Source organism: Pinus tabuliformis, chromosome J, assembly GCF_031772625.1.
Source record: "Pinus tabuliformis cultivar Carrire ecotype Pingquan chromosome J, CPIR1, whole genome shotgun sequence".
NCBI classification, from domain to species: Eukaryota; Viridiplantae; Streptophyta; class Pinopsida; order Pinales; family Pinaceae; genus Pinus; species Pinus tabuliformis.
In genome coordinates, this window is record NC_142295.1 from 1,611,452,893 (window position 1) to 1,611,473,481 (window position 20,589).

At 39.8% G+C, this 20,589-nt stretch overlaps 1 protein-coding gene across 4 annotated transcripts in view; it reads right to left on the minus strand.

Moving 5' to 3' along the window:
- LOC149233653 (nibrin homolog) overlaps positions 1-20,589 on the minus strand; it is a 170,554-nt gene that overhangs the window by 94,449 nt on the left and 55,516 nt on the right. For all 4 annotated transcript variants that reach the window (XM_089379816.1, XM_089379815.1, XM_089379814.1 and 1 more), the window contains exons 3-5: positions 8,838-9,099; positions 8,572-8,660; positions 8,026-8,156 (exon numbers count right to left, since the gene is read on the minus strand). In XM_089379816.1, the coding sequence (XP_089235942.1) occupies positions 8,026-8,156; positions 8,572-8,660; positions 8,838-9,099 (482 nt within the window). The remainder of the gene's footprint in view (positions 1-8,025; positions 8,157-8,571; positions 8,661-8,837; positions 9,100-20,589) is intronic.

A 20,589-nucleotide genomic window follows, 5' to 3' on the forward strand; every position in this document is an offset into this window, starting at 1 on the left:
ATGTGGAATTCTCCCTAGTTGAGAGGGAGTGTTAAAATTGGCGACTAGGGACAAATTCCACCTTATACTACTTTGATGAAGATAAGTATTGCATTGAATTCCTCTTTTCGAGAGGACCAAAATCGACCTAAAGATCATCAAATTTGGACAAGGAAAAATATGTTTTTGGAATCAATCCCACACTTGTGCAATTTGTCAAGGTCGACTTGGGGTTAATTAAACAAGTGGAACCCCTCTCCATCTTCTATAAAAGGAAGTTTCCTCCAACCTTATTTGTCACATACACATCACACATTTCTTCTCTCTAAAATAGTCGCAGAAGGAGGATGGGCAACATTGACATCATTTCTGGGATGTTTGATGGGCCAAGTTCCTTGGGCAGGAGGTCAAAGTTGTTAGGAGCAAGTTTGGGTTAATTTGATGCATGTTCTGGGCATATCTATCTTTTGTTGCAGGTCCGAGTTATCACAGAGGCTGACCGCAGGCATAAGGGAAGAGTTGGAGTGTTTGGGTGTGATTTTATGGTGTGAAAACTCTCTCCTAGGTGGGCTGTAGCTACAGGGAGTCTTTCTCAAGCAGGCCGCAAGCCTAATCTAGTTGAACAAGGGGTCGAGAGGCTAAGCAACAGCCCAGGTAGGCCACAGACCTATTTTGGTGAAGGAAGGTTGGCGTGGAGGCTTGTTTGGGGGTTGGATTAAGCCCATACTTGTAGCAATAAGCATATAGATTGTCTTGGAGGGAGGCAACAGTTGTAGAAGGTTGTTTGGGTGAGTTTGTGAGGGTTGTAGCAGTGTGCCACATGCCCTAACCAACAGCATCACACAACAACAGTATACTCCAACACTTGTGATCATAAGGTATGTGCAGATATGATAGTTTTGGATGCTAGTTGGATGGTTGTCCAGATTGGACAATCTGTATTAGCTCCTTGTGGACTGTAAGTAGCCCTAACCAAACCAAGCTTCTACAGCAGTATGTCACCAGCTTAAGAGGGCACAATTTGACTGCTCCAGAATTGCAATTTTGATTGGGCCATCTATTTATCTAAGGGCAGTGATATTGGATCTTCAAATTGGCAAGTCAATTTTGACTTTGAATTATTGTACTCTCTCTCTCTGTTGAACATTTGATATTAATAATAAGAAGAATTGATCAAGGGTTTTCCCCATCTTGGGGTTTTTCCCTGGCTTGAGCCATATTCTTGTGTTCTCTTGTCTTGGCTTGTCTTCCGCATTTATCGTTTATGTTTTTTCTTCAGTTATTGTCAATGTGATGATGATTTATGTGATTGCTAATGGAAATAAAATGGATTGAAAAATGGGCTTGTTACCGCTCAAACTAGTAGGGGGTCCTAGAGGGGCACTTGCTAGGTCAAGAGCAACAATGAAGCTAAAGCCCACTGTCACCATAGCTAAAGTTCCTACTCTTTACGAACTTTCACTAATGGGAGGAGACCCGATATGTAGAGAATCATTTATGATGGATAGATCAACTAAGATGGATGTGAAGTGATCTCAATAACCCTTTCCTAGGAGAGACTGAAGAGTGGGACTTGCTTGCTTCTTATGCAAGGTACAAGATTCTCTAGGATAGGGGAGTAGGGGTTTGAGGGCTTGGCTTAGGTAATGTGACTTGTAAAGGAGCTTCCAAAACCCTAAATCCTTGTGGAACTTGGTTTCCCAAGTGGTTTTTGAAGAGTTGACTTTGATAAGATATGGGACCACACAGGAACAAGTGGACCCAGGTTAGGTCAAGTGGATAGGATTTAGCAACCAATGATATGATTGACCTAATTGAGGGGAAAGGGATCAAGGAATGAATTTTCAATGAGAGGAAATGCAAGGATCCCAGTGAGGTTTCTAGCTTAAGGGAAACCAAGGGCAAGAATTGGTCTTTGAGCTAGGGCTTGTGATATCTCAAGATCCCACCATAGGAATCTCATGGAATTTGGATGGCTTCTTGAGGACGCATCAACACAGTGGTGGACCAAAAATCGAAGTATTTGGATGGCTAGATTGTGAGATATTTGATGCCCTAGGTGACCTATGGGGCTAGACCTAGAAAGAAGAGGAGAAGGTGAAGAAAAATAAGTTTTAGGGTGATCACCTATGGTAGACCAGTGCCTAATCCTTTGGGGAGATTGGAGTCAAGAATGATTATGAATTCGGATTTGATTTTCTTGGTCAAGGAGGCCTTAAAGGTAGCTTCACTTAGCACTAGGGCAAAGGAGAGCAGCTTCAAAGACTTTATACTTCGTTTTGCAAAATAGATGGCTTATCAAGATAAATTTCAACCATGAAATATCCCTAGGAACATTCACTCATCATACATGGCCCATACATGAAGCATCACTATCTAGAAACAAAATTTCCACAACTTCGCAATAATAGATGCAGCAAATTAGCCCTAGAATAGCGAAATCCCAGCAACAATGTATGTGACAAAAATAGAGTAGAGTATAGCATTAAAATCGCATTTACATGTATTATAATATATCCAACCATCAAAAATTTTCCAAACAAGAAGCTCCAAGACGAGAAAATGATCAAAACATCAAAATTCATTCCATGCTCCAAAATTTCGTCCACCAAGAAGGATAGCGAAGTTCTCTAAAGAGATACAAGTCCAACCAAGTGATGATGCTAAAATGAATTCACATCACTTGTATTTATACACTTCTAATGAGTTTGATTTAGCTAATTAGGCCTACATTAGCCCCTACAATAAAATAATGTGCAAAATAACTAACTTTGGTGACAAGCCCACCAAACTAGCTCATAAACAAAAGAATAAGCCTCTCAAGAGGTTGAATAATGAATAGTGCATGTCGATGGACCTTCGAGGAGGCCTAACGGAGTCCATATGTGCCATAACGTGTAGTTGAACTCCCAAAAGCAATGAACAAGGGGTTGGCCCCTTGTAATAACTTGTGGTGCTCCAAATGACATATGGGGGCACACAAGTGTCCTCATGGGTCTCGAAACAAATTAAAGATGCTTGTAGATTGCCTGCAAGGGTTAGGATGATGGTGTAGGTGATGCCACATCATCGTGCAAGTCCTGGATCATCTACCTAGTGTATGGTGCAACTCTAGGGCCAGTTGGGCATGATGGATCAAGTGCATCTTCCTCGTCCAATAAGTGAACCACGAGTAATCTCTGAATGGTTGTGGGGATCCATGGACTGTTGTTTGTTGCTTTGGAGGCCCATGGCTCTCTACACACACCCTACATGTGCCAATGTATCCCTCTGGGGTCAGGAACCCATATAGAGAGACCAAACCCAAACGAAAACCACCTACAATCTTGCATAAGCCATGGAGTTTGGATGGGAGATTGGCTCTAAGTGTATTGCAACCTGGAATGCTCTCTTAGGTCATGGTGTTTAACCAGGAAACCATTGCTTATGGTTGGAGAGATTAGTCCTGTGAGTATTATATTGCCATGGATTTTGGGCTAATGGATTGAACTTGATGATAATGTTTTCAACCTTTCTTATGAAGAAATTTTATTCATCATATGTACATATGTGGAAGTCAAGAAGAAATGCCTCCCGGGTTAAGGAGTGTTGAAAATATGTAGTTGCGATCGATATTTAAAGTCAACAAGTCAATGTTAAAATTATTATTTTGTTGTTGTTCAAGTCAACCTCAAGATGACAAGTAGGCCCCACCTCATGAAGGGGTTTGACCCTCAGTCAAAAAACCCATTTGACTGGACATGTACAATGTATATGTTGGCAACTCAACCTCCTTATTTGGCAACACATCACAACCAATTCGGATCTGTTCTAAGGAGTATTTGATCACATGTGCAAAGGGAAGAAGACAAGTTCGACTAGCGAAGGTTGACCTTTCTATTCTTTGCTTTGACCAGCGTCGACTTGGACTATTTTGCTATTGTTTAACCAAATCTTTGACTATTTGCGAGGCCAAATATTCCAGGATTCTTTGACTACCAGCATTGACTTGGACTATTCTGCTACTGTTTAACTGAATCTTTCACTATTTGTGGAGGCCAAATATTCCAAGATTCTTTGACTGACAGTTGACCAAAGTTTGGAGTAGAAGTTGGATCGTTGACCGAACTTTGACCGCAAGTCAAAGTCAATAGTTTGACCAATTTTTTGTGGTAGCTACAAGACCGAATTTCAACCCCTATGACCTTAGTTGACCAGAAGCAACAAGGTCGAAATTCGGCCTCTTTGACCAAATTTGACTTGTGAGCAAATCATTCACTTTCTCTCTTTTGTCTTCATTTTACTTGGACTTTGTCATGGTCAATGGGATGATATGTTGAATGGATTTCAAACGTAAAAATTGATTTGAATTGGACAATTTCTTATAAGAAAGGGTTGTTGGGTTTTTTACCTTGTTAGGGGTTTTCCCAGGGTAAACTTTGAGGCTCTTGTGTATCTTTATTTTACTGTGATCTCTACTGTCCCATTGTATTTGTGGATGAAATTTTCTGAATTGTAATTGCTTAATGATCTGAATGTGTTAAAGAAGTAATTGTATCATTGGAAGTAATTATCTAGCAGAAGTAAGTATTAATTACACTATAAAGATCTACATTGATGAACTCAAGTCTTTCCCCCATGAACACATACAGGAGAGTGACAATTTCCTAATGCACCATGTTTTGATCTCCTTGCTCCTCTTCATTGATGACTTGGTATTATTGGCCTCTACTGTTAAGGGATTACAAAAACACATTGACGCATTGGCCAGTTTTTGTGACCTTTGACCGCTAAAGGTCAACCTGGGCAAAACCAAGGCTCTGATCTTCAACACCTCGTCGAACTCTATTGCAAACATACAATTCTACCAAGGGGCAGAGATTGAGAGCACCACATCTTATACCTATTTGGGGTACAGTTCACAGGGCCCAAATTTGGTTTGTGAAAAGCACTCCAAACTCAAGTCAATAAAGGCTACGACTCCTTAGCCCTCATTGAGCGATAGTGCTTCCAAGCATAGTTCCAAGACATCTCATCTAAGCTCCACCTCATGGAGGCCATTATTAGACCCACATTCCTCTATGATTCTGAGATTTGGGGACCCAGTTTACTACAATTAGTTTGCGCAACGATGGAGAGAGTCCAAACCTTGCTTCTCTGACTTATTATCCATTGTAAATGCAAAGTTTCGCAACCCATTATTCAGGCTGAGTTCAGGGTCCACCCATTTCACTTTGAGGTCCTTTTCGGCTTGGTCCCTTTCCTCCATAGAGTCAAGGCTTACAGAGACTTTGCTACCGAGAGAGAGAGAGATACCCATATCTTGCACTTTGCTCTTCTAAGGCCATCGCTTCAAATACCCCCTTAAGTCGTGCTCATGGATGGTTCGCAGAGGCATCTCGACTCCTTCAATCAATTACCATCTCCCCATAGTGCCTTCCTCCATTTAGCTTCTCCCTTGATGGACCAGCACATCTCTTATCGACTAAGTAGAAACTAAATCAAGCCATCAAAGAACATATCTACAAACTATACATTCAGGTCACTTAGACATCCCCCTTAGTGAGCCTTGGCCCAAAGATGTCCTACCTAGAGCATTTTTTGGAGTTGAAGGATGGCCTTATCGTCCGCCCCCCTTATACTCACAAGCATTGGATGCACTCAATCAAAATCCCATTGGGGCAACTTCGAGTTGGGTCCCATCAACATAGGGTGGAGACAGATCACCATATACCACGATCTGATAAGGTCTACCAATTGTGCCACCTACAGGAGTCAGAGACTGATATAAGCCTCATTTTTTGATGCCCCGTACACTGTGTTGGAAATATGGTAGCCATGGTCGGTATTTTCATCAAGAAAAGAAAAAGGAATTAAATTTGAATTTATAACTCCACATTTGTTCAAGTCGGCCTCAAGTCAACTTGGCCCCTTTGGAGGCACCTTTTCAACCCCCTTTGAAGACTATAAATACAAGAGCCCTCCTCATTTGGGCATCGAATACCTCATTAGTGGAGGAAGGAGGAGGAGGCCGAAAATCTCAAGGAAGCTTGGCACTTGTTTCTAGTCATTTGTTATGTTTTGTTATCTTGATGTATTGATGAACACTGAACTCTCTTTCTCTCATAAGAAAATATTTCTGGGTTTTTCCCTTGTGGGTTTTTCCCTGACCTCAAACCTAATTTATGTGTTCTAGTCTCATTGTCTCATGGTTATTTTCTACTACTCTTTCATGTGTATTAGTTGAAATTTTCTTTTGTATGATTGCTTAATGGTAATGGATGTTATATATGTAATTGATGCTAACTAATCATTGGAAGTAGTTATTTGTTGAAGAAAATTGTTATAGCTTGTTTTCCCTAGGAAAAATTCAACACTATGAGATCAAAGGATGATATCATTGCCTATATAGAGAGTCCAGAGATACCTCTCTAACTTCTTCCAATATCTTGACCAAAGACACGTAGCCCTCTTCATCAAGGAGATATTTAGACACAGATATTAGATACTACATACCCCACCTCACTCAGGGACGATTCAGACGACCACATCATACTTTCAAGTCGATCCAACTGATTGGAGGAACAAGCGACATGCTGAGTTTTAGGGTATTTCAGATAATGGAGTAGTGAGACCTCAGGTCTCCCCTCAATCCCCACCCCTTTTGGGAGGCCAACTAGTACACTAGAGAAAATTGCGGAGGTGTTAGACAGCACATCGGTTCTCTCACACCCAGAGTGTCAGAGGGTTTAATACCAAATGGTTCCCGAATAGGGTCTCTCCCCTCCCCGACAGTTCCTCCCCAGCCTCAACGAAGCAACCAGAGACTTATCTGGAGCTTCTTTCCTTTGGCCTTGAAGGTTAGGAGCATCCCTTGCTCCTATGTCCCCCTAGGATCATGCAACCGGACTGCTTGTTGGATCTAGGGGACTCTGTTAGCAAACCAGAGCCACTGTCGCCCTCCTCACTGTCGACTATCAGAGTCGGGCATTCTTGACATCATTGACCTCCAGCCCTAGACTTATTCACTTAGCCTTCTACATGATCCAGTTATATACATGTTTATGAGGCTGTCCTATTATTGTATCCCTTTTTTTACTTCATTTTATCCTAGATTTAGCTTTGGCATTTTCTAGGAGTTGCATTTGCACTCCCACATTGTACTCATACTGGTTGTATCCTTCAGTCCCATTGACCTATTTATGGTCATTCGTTGGACATTAATAAAATTATCTCATCTTATGGTAGCCTTCAATATCTCTTCCAAACTCTCAAGAATCCCTTCTCATGAATGAGCACTTTGCCTACTCAAAATCCTAACCAGAGATAAGTGAAATGACATAGAACAATAAATGATGATGAATTAGGGCTTCTATAAGCCCAGAAACTTTTACACATGGCGTGGAACCTATTATGGCTTTCCCATAGGACCTACCTGAAAAGAATAAATGTAATAATAGAAGAAATTGGCCTTTTAGCACCTGTCACAGGAGTTCGTTCAGACAGACAACAGGGAAAGCAACTTGGGGGCGCCGTTCCCATGCATCACTAGTGAATACTACCAGAACTACCAGTTTGTACTGTTAAATCAAAACTCCCCAAAGTGATTATGACAGCAACACTTGCCCATTGAAAAATGGTATAGGGCTGATGACGAATAGTGCAGCCCAGATGAATATTCGCCAATGCATCATAATATCTAGACACATATTCTCTATGTTGAGATGTGGTTAGTTCAGCCATATTATGATACAGTGCTTCTAAAACACTATATTCCCTCCAATAGTCTAATGCAACTAGAGTGTACAGTTTGAATCACTATACAAAATTTTGGAAGGCCTATGGGCTATACATGCACAAGACTTGTGTTAATAGAAGCACTTGCAATTTTTTAGGATTGAGGGGAAAAAAGTAAAAGAGGTTTCTTTAAGATATCTGGAAATAGTCTTCTCTAAGCCTTTTCTTGAGTTTTTCTACTCATTTCTAGAGTTTGTATAGAAAGCCCATTCCTATTATGAAACGAATCCACTGTCCAGCATAAAAACGAAGCTGAACTACATGACTTACTTGAAGCCAGTCATACACAACTATGGGTTTTTTTGCCATAATAGCTTCCATCACATCATTTGTTATAGGAGAAGAATCTTCAACAATAAGATGTGTACACTCAGACATCCATTTCTCTGTTGCGTAGGCTCCTGAAAATGATGCAACGAGTATTGTGGATGAGATTAAATAAGATGGAATACAGGAGCTCTCAACATAAAGAATCAATGAATTGTAAATAAAGTATGCTATGTTCAACACGAATGGAAATATATTATGATTCATACCTAACAACCAACATTGTATACATGAATACAATGATGCATGCCCCAAAAAAAAATTATAAATTATTTACACAAACTATATATATTATGGCACACTTTATAGGACATGAACATTGAAAAGTTGCAGTATAATATGTTGAAACGAACACTATAGAAACAAACAAAACAAAGAGAATAAGTGCCCATATAATGTAACCAACTACATCAATAAGATTGACCTATCAATTTAATATACTAAATATGCAACTATCAAATCCAAGGGAGCGAGAACAGAACTACAGACCCATTGATGACACAATGGTACATAAACCATGTTTCCGGTTCAATTTTGCTAGAGCTGGTATACAGAATAAGAATGGAACGAAGTTCAACCTGTCAAAAAACTATTTGTTATGTCAATTAAAACCATTCTATGTCGTCTCATAATGTAGTGTGATAAACCTAAAGAAAAAACAACCAACTTGATATTTTAAGTTGAAAATATAAATAATTACAAACAGATGTTGAAACATTTTTAAAACTAGAAGAGATTGCATCGCTAGAAATCACCTGAAAGTTGAATTATTTGTTCCAAACGTTATCAAGTCCCCGTTACTTAGAATTGCCTCCTTATTTGCTAAAGAAAACACGGGCTTTGAGCAAATTTCCTTGTTGACAAATGTGCCAAACTTTGAAAGATCCTTCAGGCGAATTTCTGGTGAAGGGACACTTGAAAAGCACTGCAAGGCATTCCAAGAAGAGGCTGCCTCAACTATGATCTCCGCATGCACACGTGAGATAGTTTTATCAGTTTGAATTGCCACTGCACAATCTGCAAAGCCAGAAATTTCAATGCTCAGTGACAAATAAAACAAGCCCCTAGACAATGAGACAATGAGAACCACTGAATAACAACTCATATAGATTACTAACAGTAATTAATCTCATCTGAAAAAGTGAGCGCAACAAAGTTAAAAGAAAAATGCCATTAACAGAAATAAAATGAGATTCAAAAAAGCAAAAGGTGTAAGAGAAAAGACAAAAGATATGTAAAGATTATGTAATTTTTTTAATGTCCAATGAATAACCACAATAAGTATGTCAATGGGACTCAAAAGTACAAACAGTATCAGTGCATAGTAGGAGGAAAGCAACTCATATTGCTACTTCAAAAGCAGAAAGATAGCCAAGTAAAAATCTATCAGGAGTAGAAAATAACTGCAAAAACAAAATGGGCAAAACCATGACAAGTAGAAAGGAAGTTAAGGTGTGCTGGAACTATGAGGTCAAGGACGGATGAGCAAACACAGAAGAAGCATCCACAACCGAGTCATCAGTCACCATCAAGGGGCTGATGCACTGCCTAAGAAAGTTGTCTGCAGAGTACCCCGGACTGAGGGAACCTAGCTATGTAATCCTGGAAGGAGCTCTAGAACGAGGAGATCCATCACTCCTAACATCCAAGGCCATCCCCAAATGGAGGACTAGCTAATCCGCAAATGTGGAGAATGGAACTCAGCACAGAAGGAATTCTGCTCTAAGGCCACCTAGAGCTGAGTTCTATTTGTCAGTATGGTGGTGTTTCACCTTATAGATAACATTTCATATATTGTTTTCCAAAGAAGAATCTGATGGTGAAATTGACTTCAAAAAGAGGTATGAGAAGCTCAGAAAAGCTCACAACCATGTAAAATAATGAAAGACATAGCCAATGCTTAGATGATTGTATTGACTAGGTAGTAGGCACTACTTCTTGGGAAACCAAAAATTTAAAAATTTCTATTTTAGATCTGATTTCTTGAAATTGAAGAGCGCTTTGCAGTGTGAGCTTCTGAGAAGCTTCGTAGAGCTATTTCATTTTATTTTTGTAGAAATAGAAAGAAATGTGATTGCTGCAGCAAAACTTAGAATGTTCATCTGATTTTTGGATCACTTTTCATAGCTCTATCATTTATTTATTGATTATTTGGACTAACCTTTTCATACGTTGTGTCTACACACTTGAATCTTTCATACAGTGTTTCGGTTTATGCACTAAATAATCAATAGGTGTTTCCAAAATTTTGGGACTTAGCAAGTGCATATTTGTTGCCATAAAATGAAATTTGAACATGGTATCAAAGTTGGTGTTGTTGAAATTATCCATTCAATGTAAGGATAATTCAACTACCTGTGAGAGGGCACTGGAACCAGAGGATTTCAGAGGGTGTGACACATAGAAAGCTCCCGTGATCTCCCCAAATTTTGGATTACCTGGCGAGGTGGTTAGGAGGGTTTTCCAGAGCTTGTGTCAGCCTGGTCATAGAAGCGAGGGATTACTCCATTGGTGGGCCCGGAGGGTTTTAGAGGAGTTTTATTGGTCCGACTGGGATCGCTCACCATATTTCATCATCAAGATCGATTCTGCACGGTTTGCTCTTGGTTCCGTTGCATTCCAATGATTTCCATAAAATGGCATTATTAACAGAGATATTTTAATTAATTACGCTTAAGGTGTTGTTTCGCGTTGATTACTTGGAGAAACACCTTAGTGTAATAGCTCGTCAGAATCTGGGCGAAAAGATCTACAAGGCAGATGATAAAAAAGGGCTTTGGGTGGCCAGTGTAACCACAAAGGAAAATTAAGCATTTTTTGGCATCAAAAGTGATTTTAATTAGTTTATAAAAGTCACTTTATTAAAGAAAGAAAGAAAAAGTGATTTTAAATATTTAATTGGAGGGAAAAGGTAAGTTAGTTATAAAAAAAGGAAATGAGGGGGTCTCTCCTCAGTCATTCGTGCATTGGTGAGTTTGGAGAAAGAGCTCTTGGAGAGAGTGTGAAGGAGAAGCTTAGGGTTTTGGAACCCTAACCTTCATAGCAGACTTCGGTGTTGAAACTAGACACCCTAGTTTGGATTTGAGAGTGAAATCACTCAGATTTCGCTACTGAGCTTCAATGGAGAACAAGTTTTCAGAGAAATATTAAGGTATTCAAGTGTTATCAATTGATCTTATAAACTTATTGGGTAATTTCTATATCATTTTTGCAGATGGAAAAGCTACCAGAAGTGTGAGCCTTGGGAATCGAGCTTCCAGTCTAGATAGAGGCTGAGTTTGCAATTTAATGTTGTTGTACCCATTGTGGCGGTAGTCTGAAGATCCCAGTAGTTCGATTCACCCTTTTTGTGGAGCAGCTCAAATACCAGTGAGAGATACTCCCTTTATTTTAATGTTGGACGAGTTTCCTGGTTGTTTGGGACTGCATATTGGTGGCAGAGCTGGATGTATGGATTGTGGGGTCTATCTAATACCATAGCCAGGTCAAGTACCTAATTTTTGGGCTGCGTATCAGTGGCTGGGTTGTGTGTAGCTTTGTGGGAGTTCAAAAATAGCTACAGTCAAGGTATTTTATTCTCTGGTAGGACATAAGACAGAGTATAATGCTCAGCTAAAGCTTAAGCCTCTAATTTCCTGTTGACCACGAGTTCTGGAGAGTTTGTTGAAGGAGATAAGCCACTCTTGTGCACTCATCATTGCTAGAAACCTACGTTACCGAATCCGCTGAGGGCAAGTGGTGGAACTGTGGATCCCCGAATCCGAAACTAGTACAGATACAAATACGCTAGGATCCGCATATGGTCAGTTAATGACTTAGTTAACACAAAGTCACGGCGTTTTTCAGCTTAACTGCAGTTCTGGTGGGTTTTGGAGGCGGATAATGCACGCGCAGATATTCAGTTAACTGGTTAGATTAACTATTGGTTAGCCGGTTAGATTAACTGTTGGTTAGCGTTAATCGAACTACTGGTTAGCTTCAGTTTAGCAATCATTATATTCTATAAAAAGTCGAAGATTGAAGAAATAGATGCGTGGCTCAATCAAGGTAGTCGAGCCGAGTGGTGGGAGGAGTCAAGCCTGGTTGGCAGAGACGTGGGAGCAGTCGTGGTCACGCAGAATCGTGGGAGTGCTATGCAGATAATCCCTGGAGCAGTCGGCGTCAGGCAGAGTGCAAAGTTGTCGAGTAGTGGGCATCGAGCAGAGTCATGGGCGTCGCTGTGCAGATAATCGTTGGAGTAGTCGGTGTCAAGCAGAGTCCAAAGTGCAGAGTTGCAAAGTCGTGGGCATCCGCAGGTGCAATAATATTTCAACTTTCAATTTCCGGCGTCTAAGTTTTTAAATATGTTTTCAATATAATGATTTATTTAAAATAATATCCACAATTGAATTTATGCATATTAAAAAAATTAATAGCAAAATTTAAAAATTTTATAAATCATATGATAAAAAATAAACATTATTTTATTATAAATTGTATATAATTAATATTTTCGATAAAAGAGCGTTCATGCTAATTCAGTTTTTTACCAAATTCCTCATTAAAGTGCATGTTGCTGGAATAAGTGATGTTCAATGAACACAATTATATTAATATCAATGTTATATTGACCGGCGAGTTCAATCGAACCAAAGGGAAAATTAAATTAAATAAAAAAATAAAAATAAAAATAAAATAAAAAAAATAAAAATTGATGTCGGACTGACCAAAAAGGATATATCTTGTAATGGGAGAGGGGCATGGATCTTTATAATGTTTTCAATATAGAGATTTATTTAAAATAATATTAAAATGTGTCAAGTGAGTTTTATAAGTGTCAAGTGAGATTATAGGTGTCACGTTTTGTATTTCATTTTAAATTTTTTATTTTTATAAGTCATAAGTATAACTTTATGTTTGGTTGTTAAGAATTAAAATATTTTTTAATTTTTACAAATAAAAAAAAAAATATTTTATGTTATAACTTTATTTTAACAATTATATCAATATGTTTGTATTAATTTTTATATGTTTGTTAGTTTTTAAATTATATTTATTTATTTATTTAAATTGTAAATTATTTATTATAAAATAATAATTTAGAATTTTATATTTTTTTGTAATTTTATTTTGTCTTACACCTATGCATATATATATATATATATATATATATATATATATATATTAAGTATAACAATTTAGAATTTTGTTTTGAGAATGATGGTTTTATTAATTTATATTTTATTATAAATGCAGGTGTGATAAACATGGAACCATCACACCATGAACCCAGTGAAGGAATAAATGTTAATAAAGATCCAAGATCTCCTTTATGGCAGTATGTGGAAATTCTTGGCAATGAAGGTTGTTCGTACAAATGGAGATGTAGTGAATGCAATAGCATTCAAAATGGCTCATACACTAGGGTGAAGGCCCATCTCACTGGGCAAACTAAAAGGCTATGGATTATCCATGAAGAATTAGAAAGTGAAAAAGTGACTATGGAAATAAAAGGCTAAGTGGGTCGTTATTTAAGTGGGCGAGTTAAAAAGTAGAAAGTGAGAATTAAATGCACATTTATTCTCATCCCTAGATCTAAATGAATCTCAGCCATTAGATCTTAGGGTTAACCCAAAAGGTCATTTAGAGAGTTAAAAGGAGAAGAGAAGAGGAAAAGATCAATTCATTCTTTCATGAGCATTTGAGAGAAAGAGAAGAGAGAGCAAGGAGAAAATTCCTGAGCAATGAGGAAGTGAAGGAGAGCAGCAAGAAGACATTTCAGAAAATCTGGGCAGTAGCATTTATTGGCATGCATCCAAAGGCAAAATCGTACAACAGGAGAAAGGCACAGAAATAGAGAAAAAAGGACAACAGAAAGGGCACAAACTTCAAGACATATTTGGGCATGAATTTCGAGGCAATCGTACTGTTGAAATCCACACAGTCCGTACAGCAATTTTGGGCACGTTTTTCGAGGCAGACCGTACAACATTTAATGTTGTTTTATTGTTGGAAAAAATTTTGTTTTCGTTGTTCGCTGATTGCCACGATTTTTGAGGCAGAGTTCAAGCATGGAAATCGAGATAAGTTGTAATTTGTGATTGCTGGAATTTTTACTGTGTATTTCAGTTTCTCTGTAAAAGCATTTTCAGAAATAAAGAAGAGGTCTCAAACTGGTTTTCCCCAAGAGTTGTAGGGGGTTTTTCGAGGGTCACATTGACCAAAAATCACTGTGTTATTTTTTGTGTGTGGCTATCATAATTTTGTTGTGTTTTATTTCTGCAATTTCAACAGTTGTGAAATCTCTAAATTTGTGTTCTTAGAAAATATTGTCATTTCCAGATTTTAGAATTTTTATCATGCTTGGATTTAAAAATGGAGTGATAAGGAAAACTGATAACCGAAGTGGGAGTTGAAACCTCTTCATGGTATCAGAGCTTGGTTGGCTAAAAAGTGCAGTTTGGGACAGCAAAGTGAAAATTACAGCAAGCTGATTTTTACACAAAAAACAGAATCCTTTACCACAGATTTGAAAATTTTAGTTTGGTAGGACAGTGAAACATGTCTTTGGATTTGAGAGTTGAAGACAGGTTGGATGGGCAGAACAACTACAGTGCATGGAAGGAGAGAATCTAGAGCATCTTTGAGGAAGCAGAAGTCTGAGGCATTATGGTAAATACCACACAGAACCCAGTAGTAGTACCTGCTGACCCTGTACAGTTGGCAGAGTTTAACAAAAAGAATGCTAAGGCAAAAAGATTGATTCTAGAAGGAATCAAAGACCATGTCATTCCTCATGTGAGAGAAAAGACTTATGCACATGAGATGTGGACAGTCTTGACCAGTATTTACTAGAGCTCAAATGAAAACAGAAAAATGGTCCTAAACGAGAAACTGAAGGCCATTAAAATGGCTAAGACTAACAGTGCTACAGCCTACCTCACAAAGATCACTTCAGTGAGAGATGAGTTGGCAGTCGTAGGTGAGATCATTGCACCCACTGAGTTGGTAAGGATTGCTTTGAATGGTCTTCCTAAGACTTGGGAGAATTTTGTGGATGGCATTGTTGCACGGAAAAACCTTCCCGATTGGGAGAGGTTGTGGGATCATTGCATTCAGAATGAGATCAGAAAGAACCATCTTGGGGCAGCCAAACAGGTGGAGGAGGATAACAATGTGGCATTGTTAGCAAGAGGCAAGAAGGGCAGAGCAAAGAAGCAAGCTTCCAACAGTGGAGGCAAAGGCAAAGGTAAAGGCAAGCAACAGAACAAGGAGAAGGACTATTCCAAAGTCAAATGTTGGAATTGTCAAAAGTTGGGACACTATGTTGTTGTGTGTCCAGAGAAGAAGAACAAGAAAGGGAAAGACAAACCCATGGCAGCTTCTGCAGAGATAGAGAGCTTTGATCGGGAGTTTGGGCTCATAGCTTGCGAGGCCACTAGTGTAGGATCACCTGCCATACAAGTTCATAGGGAGTGTGCATTCCTCGCTACTAGCAGAGCATCTTCTAGCATTTGGTATGTTGACAGTGGTGCTTCCCACCACATGACAGGAGTCAGAGAGTACTTCTCAGAGCTTTCAAAGGGTGATACTGATATGGAGGTAGTACTTGGTGATGACAGCATTGTTAGAGCAGTCAATGTGGGGACATTGACATTTGATAAGGGACCCAAACCTCCCTTGAAACTGTCAGATGTTCTATATGTGCCTGGAATGAAGAAGAATCTGATATCCGTCTCAGCATTTGAGGATAGAGGGTGTTATGTGTTGTTCAGGAGAGAGCAGGTGCTTATATATCCTAGGGGAACTCCAGCTTCTTCAGCTAGAGAGATTGGTGTGCGCCATGCCAAGGTGTACAAGTTCTCATTCCAGCCCCTGATGGCATTGAGTAGCAGCACCCGAGACAGGACCGACAGCAGATCTAGCAGTTTAGAGTTGTGTGCGATTTGGCACCGCGGGATGGGGCACATGTATCATGGGGCCTTGAGTACATTGCGGGAGATCACCACTAGTGTGCCAGATTTCAATTCCGATCACCTTGATGTATGCAGAGGTTGTGCTATGGGGAAGTTTGCCATATCCCATTTTCCCAGCAGTGACAGCAGAGCGACTAGGATCCTTGACTTGATTCATACCAATGTGAGCGGTCGGATGTCTCATGTATCCTTGAGTAGCTATGAGTACTATGTTTTATTCATTGATGACCACTCCAGGAAGACCTGGATTTATTTCTTGAAGACCAAGAGTGAGGTCTTCAAGCGGTTTCAAGAGTTCAAAGCTCTTGTGGAGACCCAAAAAGGTAGGAAGATCAAGGTCCTCGGGTCGGACAATGGAGGGGAGTATACCCTTTGTGAGTTTGTTTATTTTTGTGCTGAGGCAGGCATTAGGAGGGAGTTCACAACTCCTTACAACCCCCAGCAGAATGGGGTTGCATAGAGGAAGAACAAATCCATTGCCGGGGCTGCCAAAGCCATGCTTCATGATCAGGGGTTACCTTTATTTTTGTGGGCAGAGGCCTACAACACTATTGTGTACTTGCAGAACAGTAGTCCACATCGTGCCTTGGGGAATGTGACTCCGAAAGAAGCTTTTTCTAGGAAGAAGTCTGATGTTGGGCACTTTTGTATCTTTGTATTCCTATGTCCCTAAGGAGAACAGGACCAAGCTGGAGTCCACTACAGAAAAGGACATCTTTGTGGGTTATAGCGAGACCTCAAAAGCTTATCGGTGTTATATTCTGCACAGAGGAAAGTGGTTGTCAGGCGGGATGTGAAGTTTGAGGAGGAGAGAGCTTCCAGGAGGTCACAGGAGTTGAAGTATCCAGAGTCACCAGACCCTCAGGAGCAGCTGAGTCAGTCACAGGGATCCAGTGGTCAGGGATCAGGAGGTACGTCGATTATAGTCTCAGGTCCATCACTAAGCAGTGGCTCTCAGAGTCAGGTGGGTGGTTCTTTGGGCAACATGCAAGGAAGTGTGCAGAGCATGCATAGGGTAGTTCACTAATGGACAGTTCGCACAATACTTCAACATCTACAGGCACAGATTCAAGCATGAGGTCAATTGGCAAGCCTTAAGGAGTTCAGGCTTCTGATGATGATGAGGATTCTTTCACTCCAGTGGGAGAAGCATGCTTAGGGAAGAGGAAGCCCAAGTGGCTTCAAGATACATTGCGCGAGGCCACATCAGTTGTTGGGCCAACGAGACAGGTTAGAGAGAGTAAACCACCTAAGTGGTTATGTAGTTACATGGCATTGGTAACAAGCATTGTTGACTCCGAACCTTCTAGTTATGAGGAGGCAGCGAGCCAGCAGGTCTGGAGAGAGGCCATGATGGAGGAGTATTCTTCTATTATGAAGAATGATGTTTGGGGGGTAGCGCCGAGGCCTGAAGGTAAATATGTTGTTACTTCCAGATGGCTCTACAAGATAAAGCATGTTGCAGATGGCAGCATCGAGAAGTTCAAAGCTCAATTTGTGGCAAGAGGGTTCTCACAAGTAGAGGGAGTTGACTATGAGGAGACCTTCACTCCCGAAGCTTAGTATACATCTATTCACTCCATTATATCGATTGCAACAGAGATGGGTTGGAAGATCCACCAGATGGATGTGAAAACCGCATTTCTCAATGGATTCATTCAGGAGGAGGTTTATATTGAGCAACCACAGGGCTTTGAGGTGCATGGGAAGGAGTCCCATGTATGATTGAAAAAGGCACTCTATGGCCTGAAGCAAGCTCCCAGAACTTGGTACTCGAGGATTGATACATACTTGCAGCAGTTGGGTTTCACAAAGAGTGAGGTTGATCCGAACCTATACTTCATTGTTGTGGGTGAGGAGCCTCTCATTCTGGTGTTGTATGTTGATGACTTGATCATCACTGGTGCAGAGAGACTCATTGAGGGCTGCAAGAGAGATCTTGCTTCAAAGTTTGAGATGAAGGATATTGTTGACACCTAATCATCAGGATTGGGTGAATAAATATAATCAATGTAAATAAATAATAAGAGATATGAACAGTCATCGAGAGATGAAGTGAACAGTCTCCCTCATGTATATAATAAAGACCAACCTAAAGCAATAATGAAATGAATTGTTTTGAGGAGTTACTGCCTGGTCTAACATGGTATCAGAGCCAGCTCCATTTTTGGCATTCCAGTCTGCCATTGTAACTCCCTTCTGTTATTTCTTCATAAATTTGTTAATTTGTCCTGCATTCTTCTCCCAATTTTTGTAACCTCCCACACTCCTCTGACATAGTCCATACACTGCCCTCTCCACGCTGTTGGCCTCCATATCTGTGTGAAAGATTATGGAGCATTGAACGGGTGCAATGAACGGTTGGAACGCTTCTAGCATCCATTTTATCCTTGTCATCCGATGAATGATTCTCGTTGAAGGTTTGTGCGCTGGAGGTTGTCCGTGTAATCTGTTGCTGCACTGGAGAACTATACTGTTGCCTATGTAATTTGTTGCTCCGCTGAAGGATAATACCGCTATCTAGTATGTGTAATCCTCATTTTTTTGAAGACTGTAATCTTACTGTAAAGCATGGAAAGTTCAATGTTGTCCTATGATGTGTATGTGAGTTGAGCCCTTTTTCAAAGGCCATATGATATGAAATCGAATGGTTGAAATTGAACTCTGCCGCAGACATGTCGCCGTTGTGTGTTGAAATTTTTTTGAAGGGCTGCGTTGGGTGATCAATGAATTAAAAAAAAAAGGAGCCGATATATATTTTGAATAGTGCGTATTACCAAAAAAGGCCGATACATATGGTGGGGTGCTGCAATATGATTGTGGTGCTTTATATTATGTGTTGGAAACCTATTTAAAAAAAAAAAACCAAAAATGATGCTCTCCATATTTGCGTTGGCATTGAATAAGTGGGAAGAGCCCATTTAAATTATATGCTTTGGTTTTTCAAGAACGTATGAAGTCTGTTGTATTTACGCTGCCTTAATACACAGTCTTGGGTATAGACATTTGTTGTCCAGTTGAATTTGTTGTCCAGTCATATCAGAATTATATTTTTTTCCCATTAAGAGTAAAATTTTGCAGCAAAAGTTTTTGTTACAGTATGCATTCAATCATATCCATTATGGGAATAGTTCTCATTGGCAAAGAGAACTATCCTGAGTGGTCCCGGATGATAAAACACACCCTCATTTTCAATGAGTTGTGGAAAGGAGTGTGCATTGGAGATGGAGACAAACAGCCAGAACAACCTACATCAGACAAAGAGCTCGCCATTTGGGAAAACAAGAACAGCAAAGCCTATGCATTAATTGCAGCATCTGTAAGTGAAGAGGTGAGTCGCCATATTACGCCATTTTCAACTGCTTTCAAAGCCTTACAAAAGCTGAAAGAACTCTATGACTCACATTCTGCACTTGAAGTTGTTCAACTCATGATTAAACTCTTCACTCTTGAATTGCAAAATAATGATCCTCTTGCTCTTGCATCCGAAGTAAAGTCTATAATGCATGATATTTAAGCCACTAAAATTGATTTGGATATTCCTCTTATTGCTTTTCTCAAGGCACTTTATCCTACTTACTCCAATTATCTAGAGTCATTACAAGCAAATGGAAATCTTAAAGACATTACCTTTGACTCTCTTTTGAAAAAATTTGTTGAAAGAGAGAAAGCTTTTGGAAAGAAGACAGCCCCTGAATCTTCTGAAGAGGTTGTGTACCTTGCTCATAAAGAAAAGCATCCTGCTCAAGATTCTTCAAGAGGAAGAGGTGGTCGAAGAGGAAGAGGAAGATATTTTAGAGGCAAGGGGGGCAGACACTCTCAAGGAGAAAAGGCAGATTTGCACTGCATACGCTGCAAAATAAATGGATCACATGATGCCTCTACATGCAAGTTACCATGGGACAAAATTGAGCAGCAAAGAAACCAACAGAAAGGTAAAACTGATGATACAGACAAAGGTAAAGCACCTGAATCCGCTCACTATGTTGTGGCACACAATGTAATACTGGAGTAAATGAAGATTTATTTAATGCTTCACTTGCTTCTTGGAAAAATGATTGGTTGCTTGATTCAGGAGCAACTTGCCCATAGAAAAGATTTTTTTGAAGAATTTACTGACAATGTTGATGGAGCAGTATACTTTGCAGACCAATCAAAAATCAAGCCATCAGGGCTTGGCACAATCAAGCTTAAATTCCCTGGTCTTCTAGACTTTCTTCTGCATCATGTTCTATATCTCCCACAGCTCAAGAGAAACTTGTTGTCCTTGGTCCACATCCGCCAGCAAGCTCACTCCATTCATATGTTTGATGGCAAGCTTGAGGTGAGAAAAGCATCTGACCACTCACTTGTCATGAGGGGAATAGAAGAAGAAAGGCTTCTCAAGCTGCAAGGTACCTCTGCTCGTGCACAACATTTCTCATACAATTCTCATTATGAAGAAGGTACACTTCCTTCAAGTTTATTATGGCATGCTAGATTTGGACATTTGAACTATGACAGCCTCCGCTTGTTGAAGAAAAATGGTGTTGCTGGTTTGCCTACAATTACT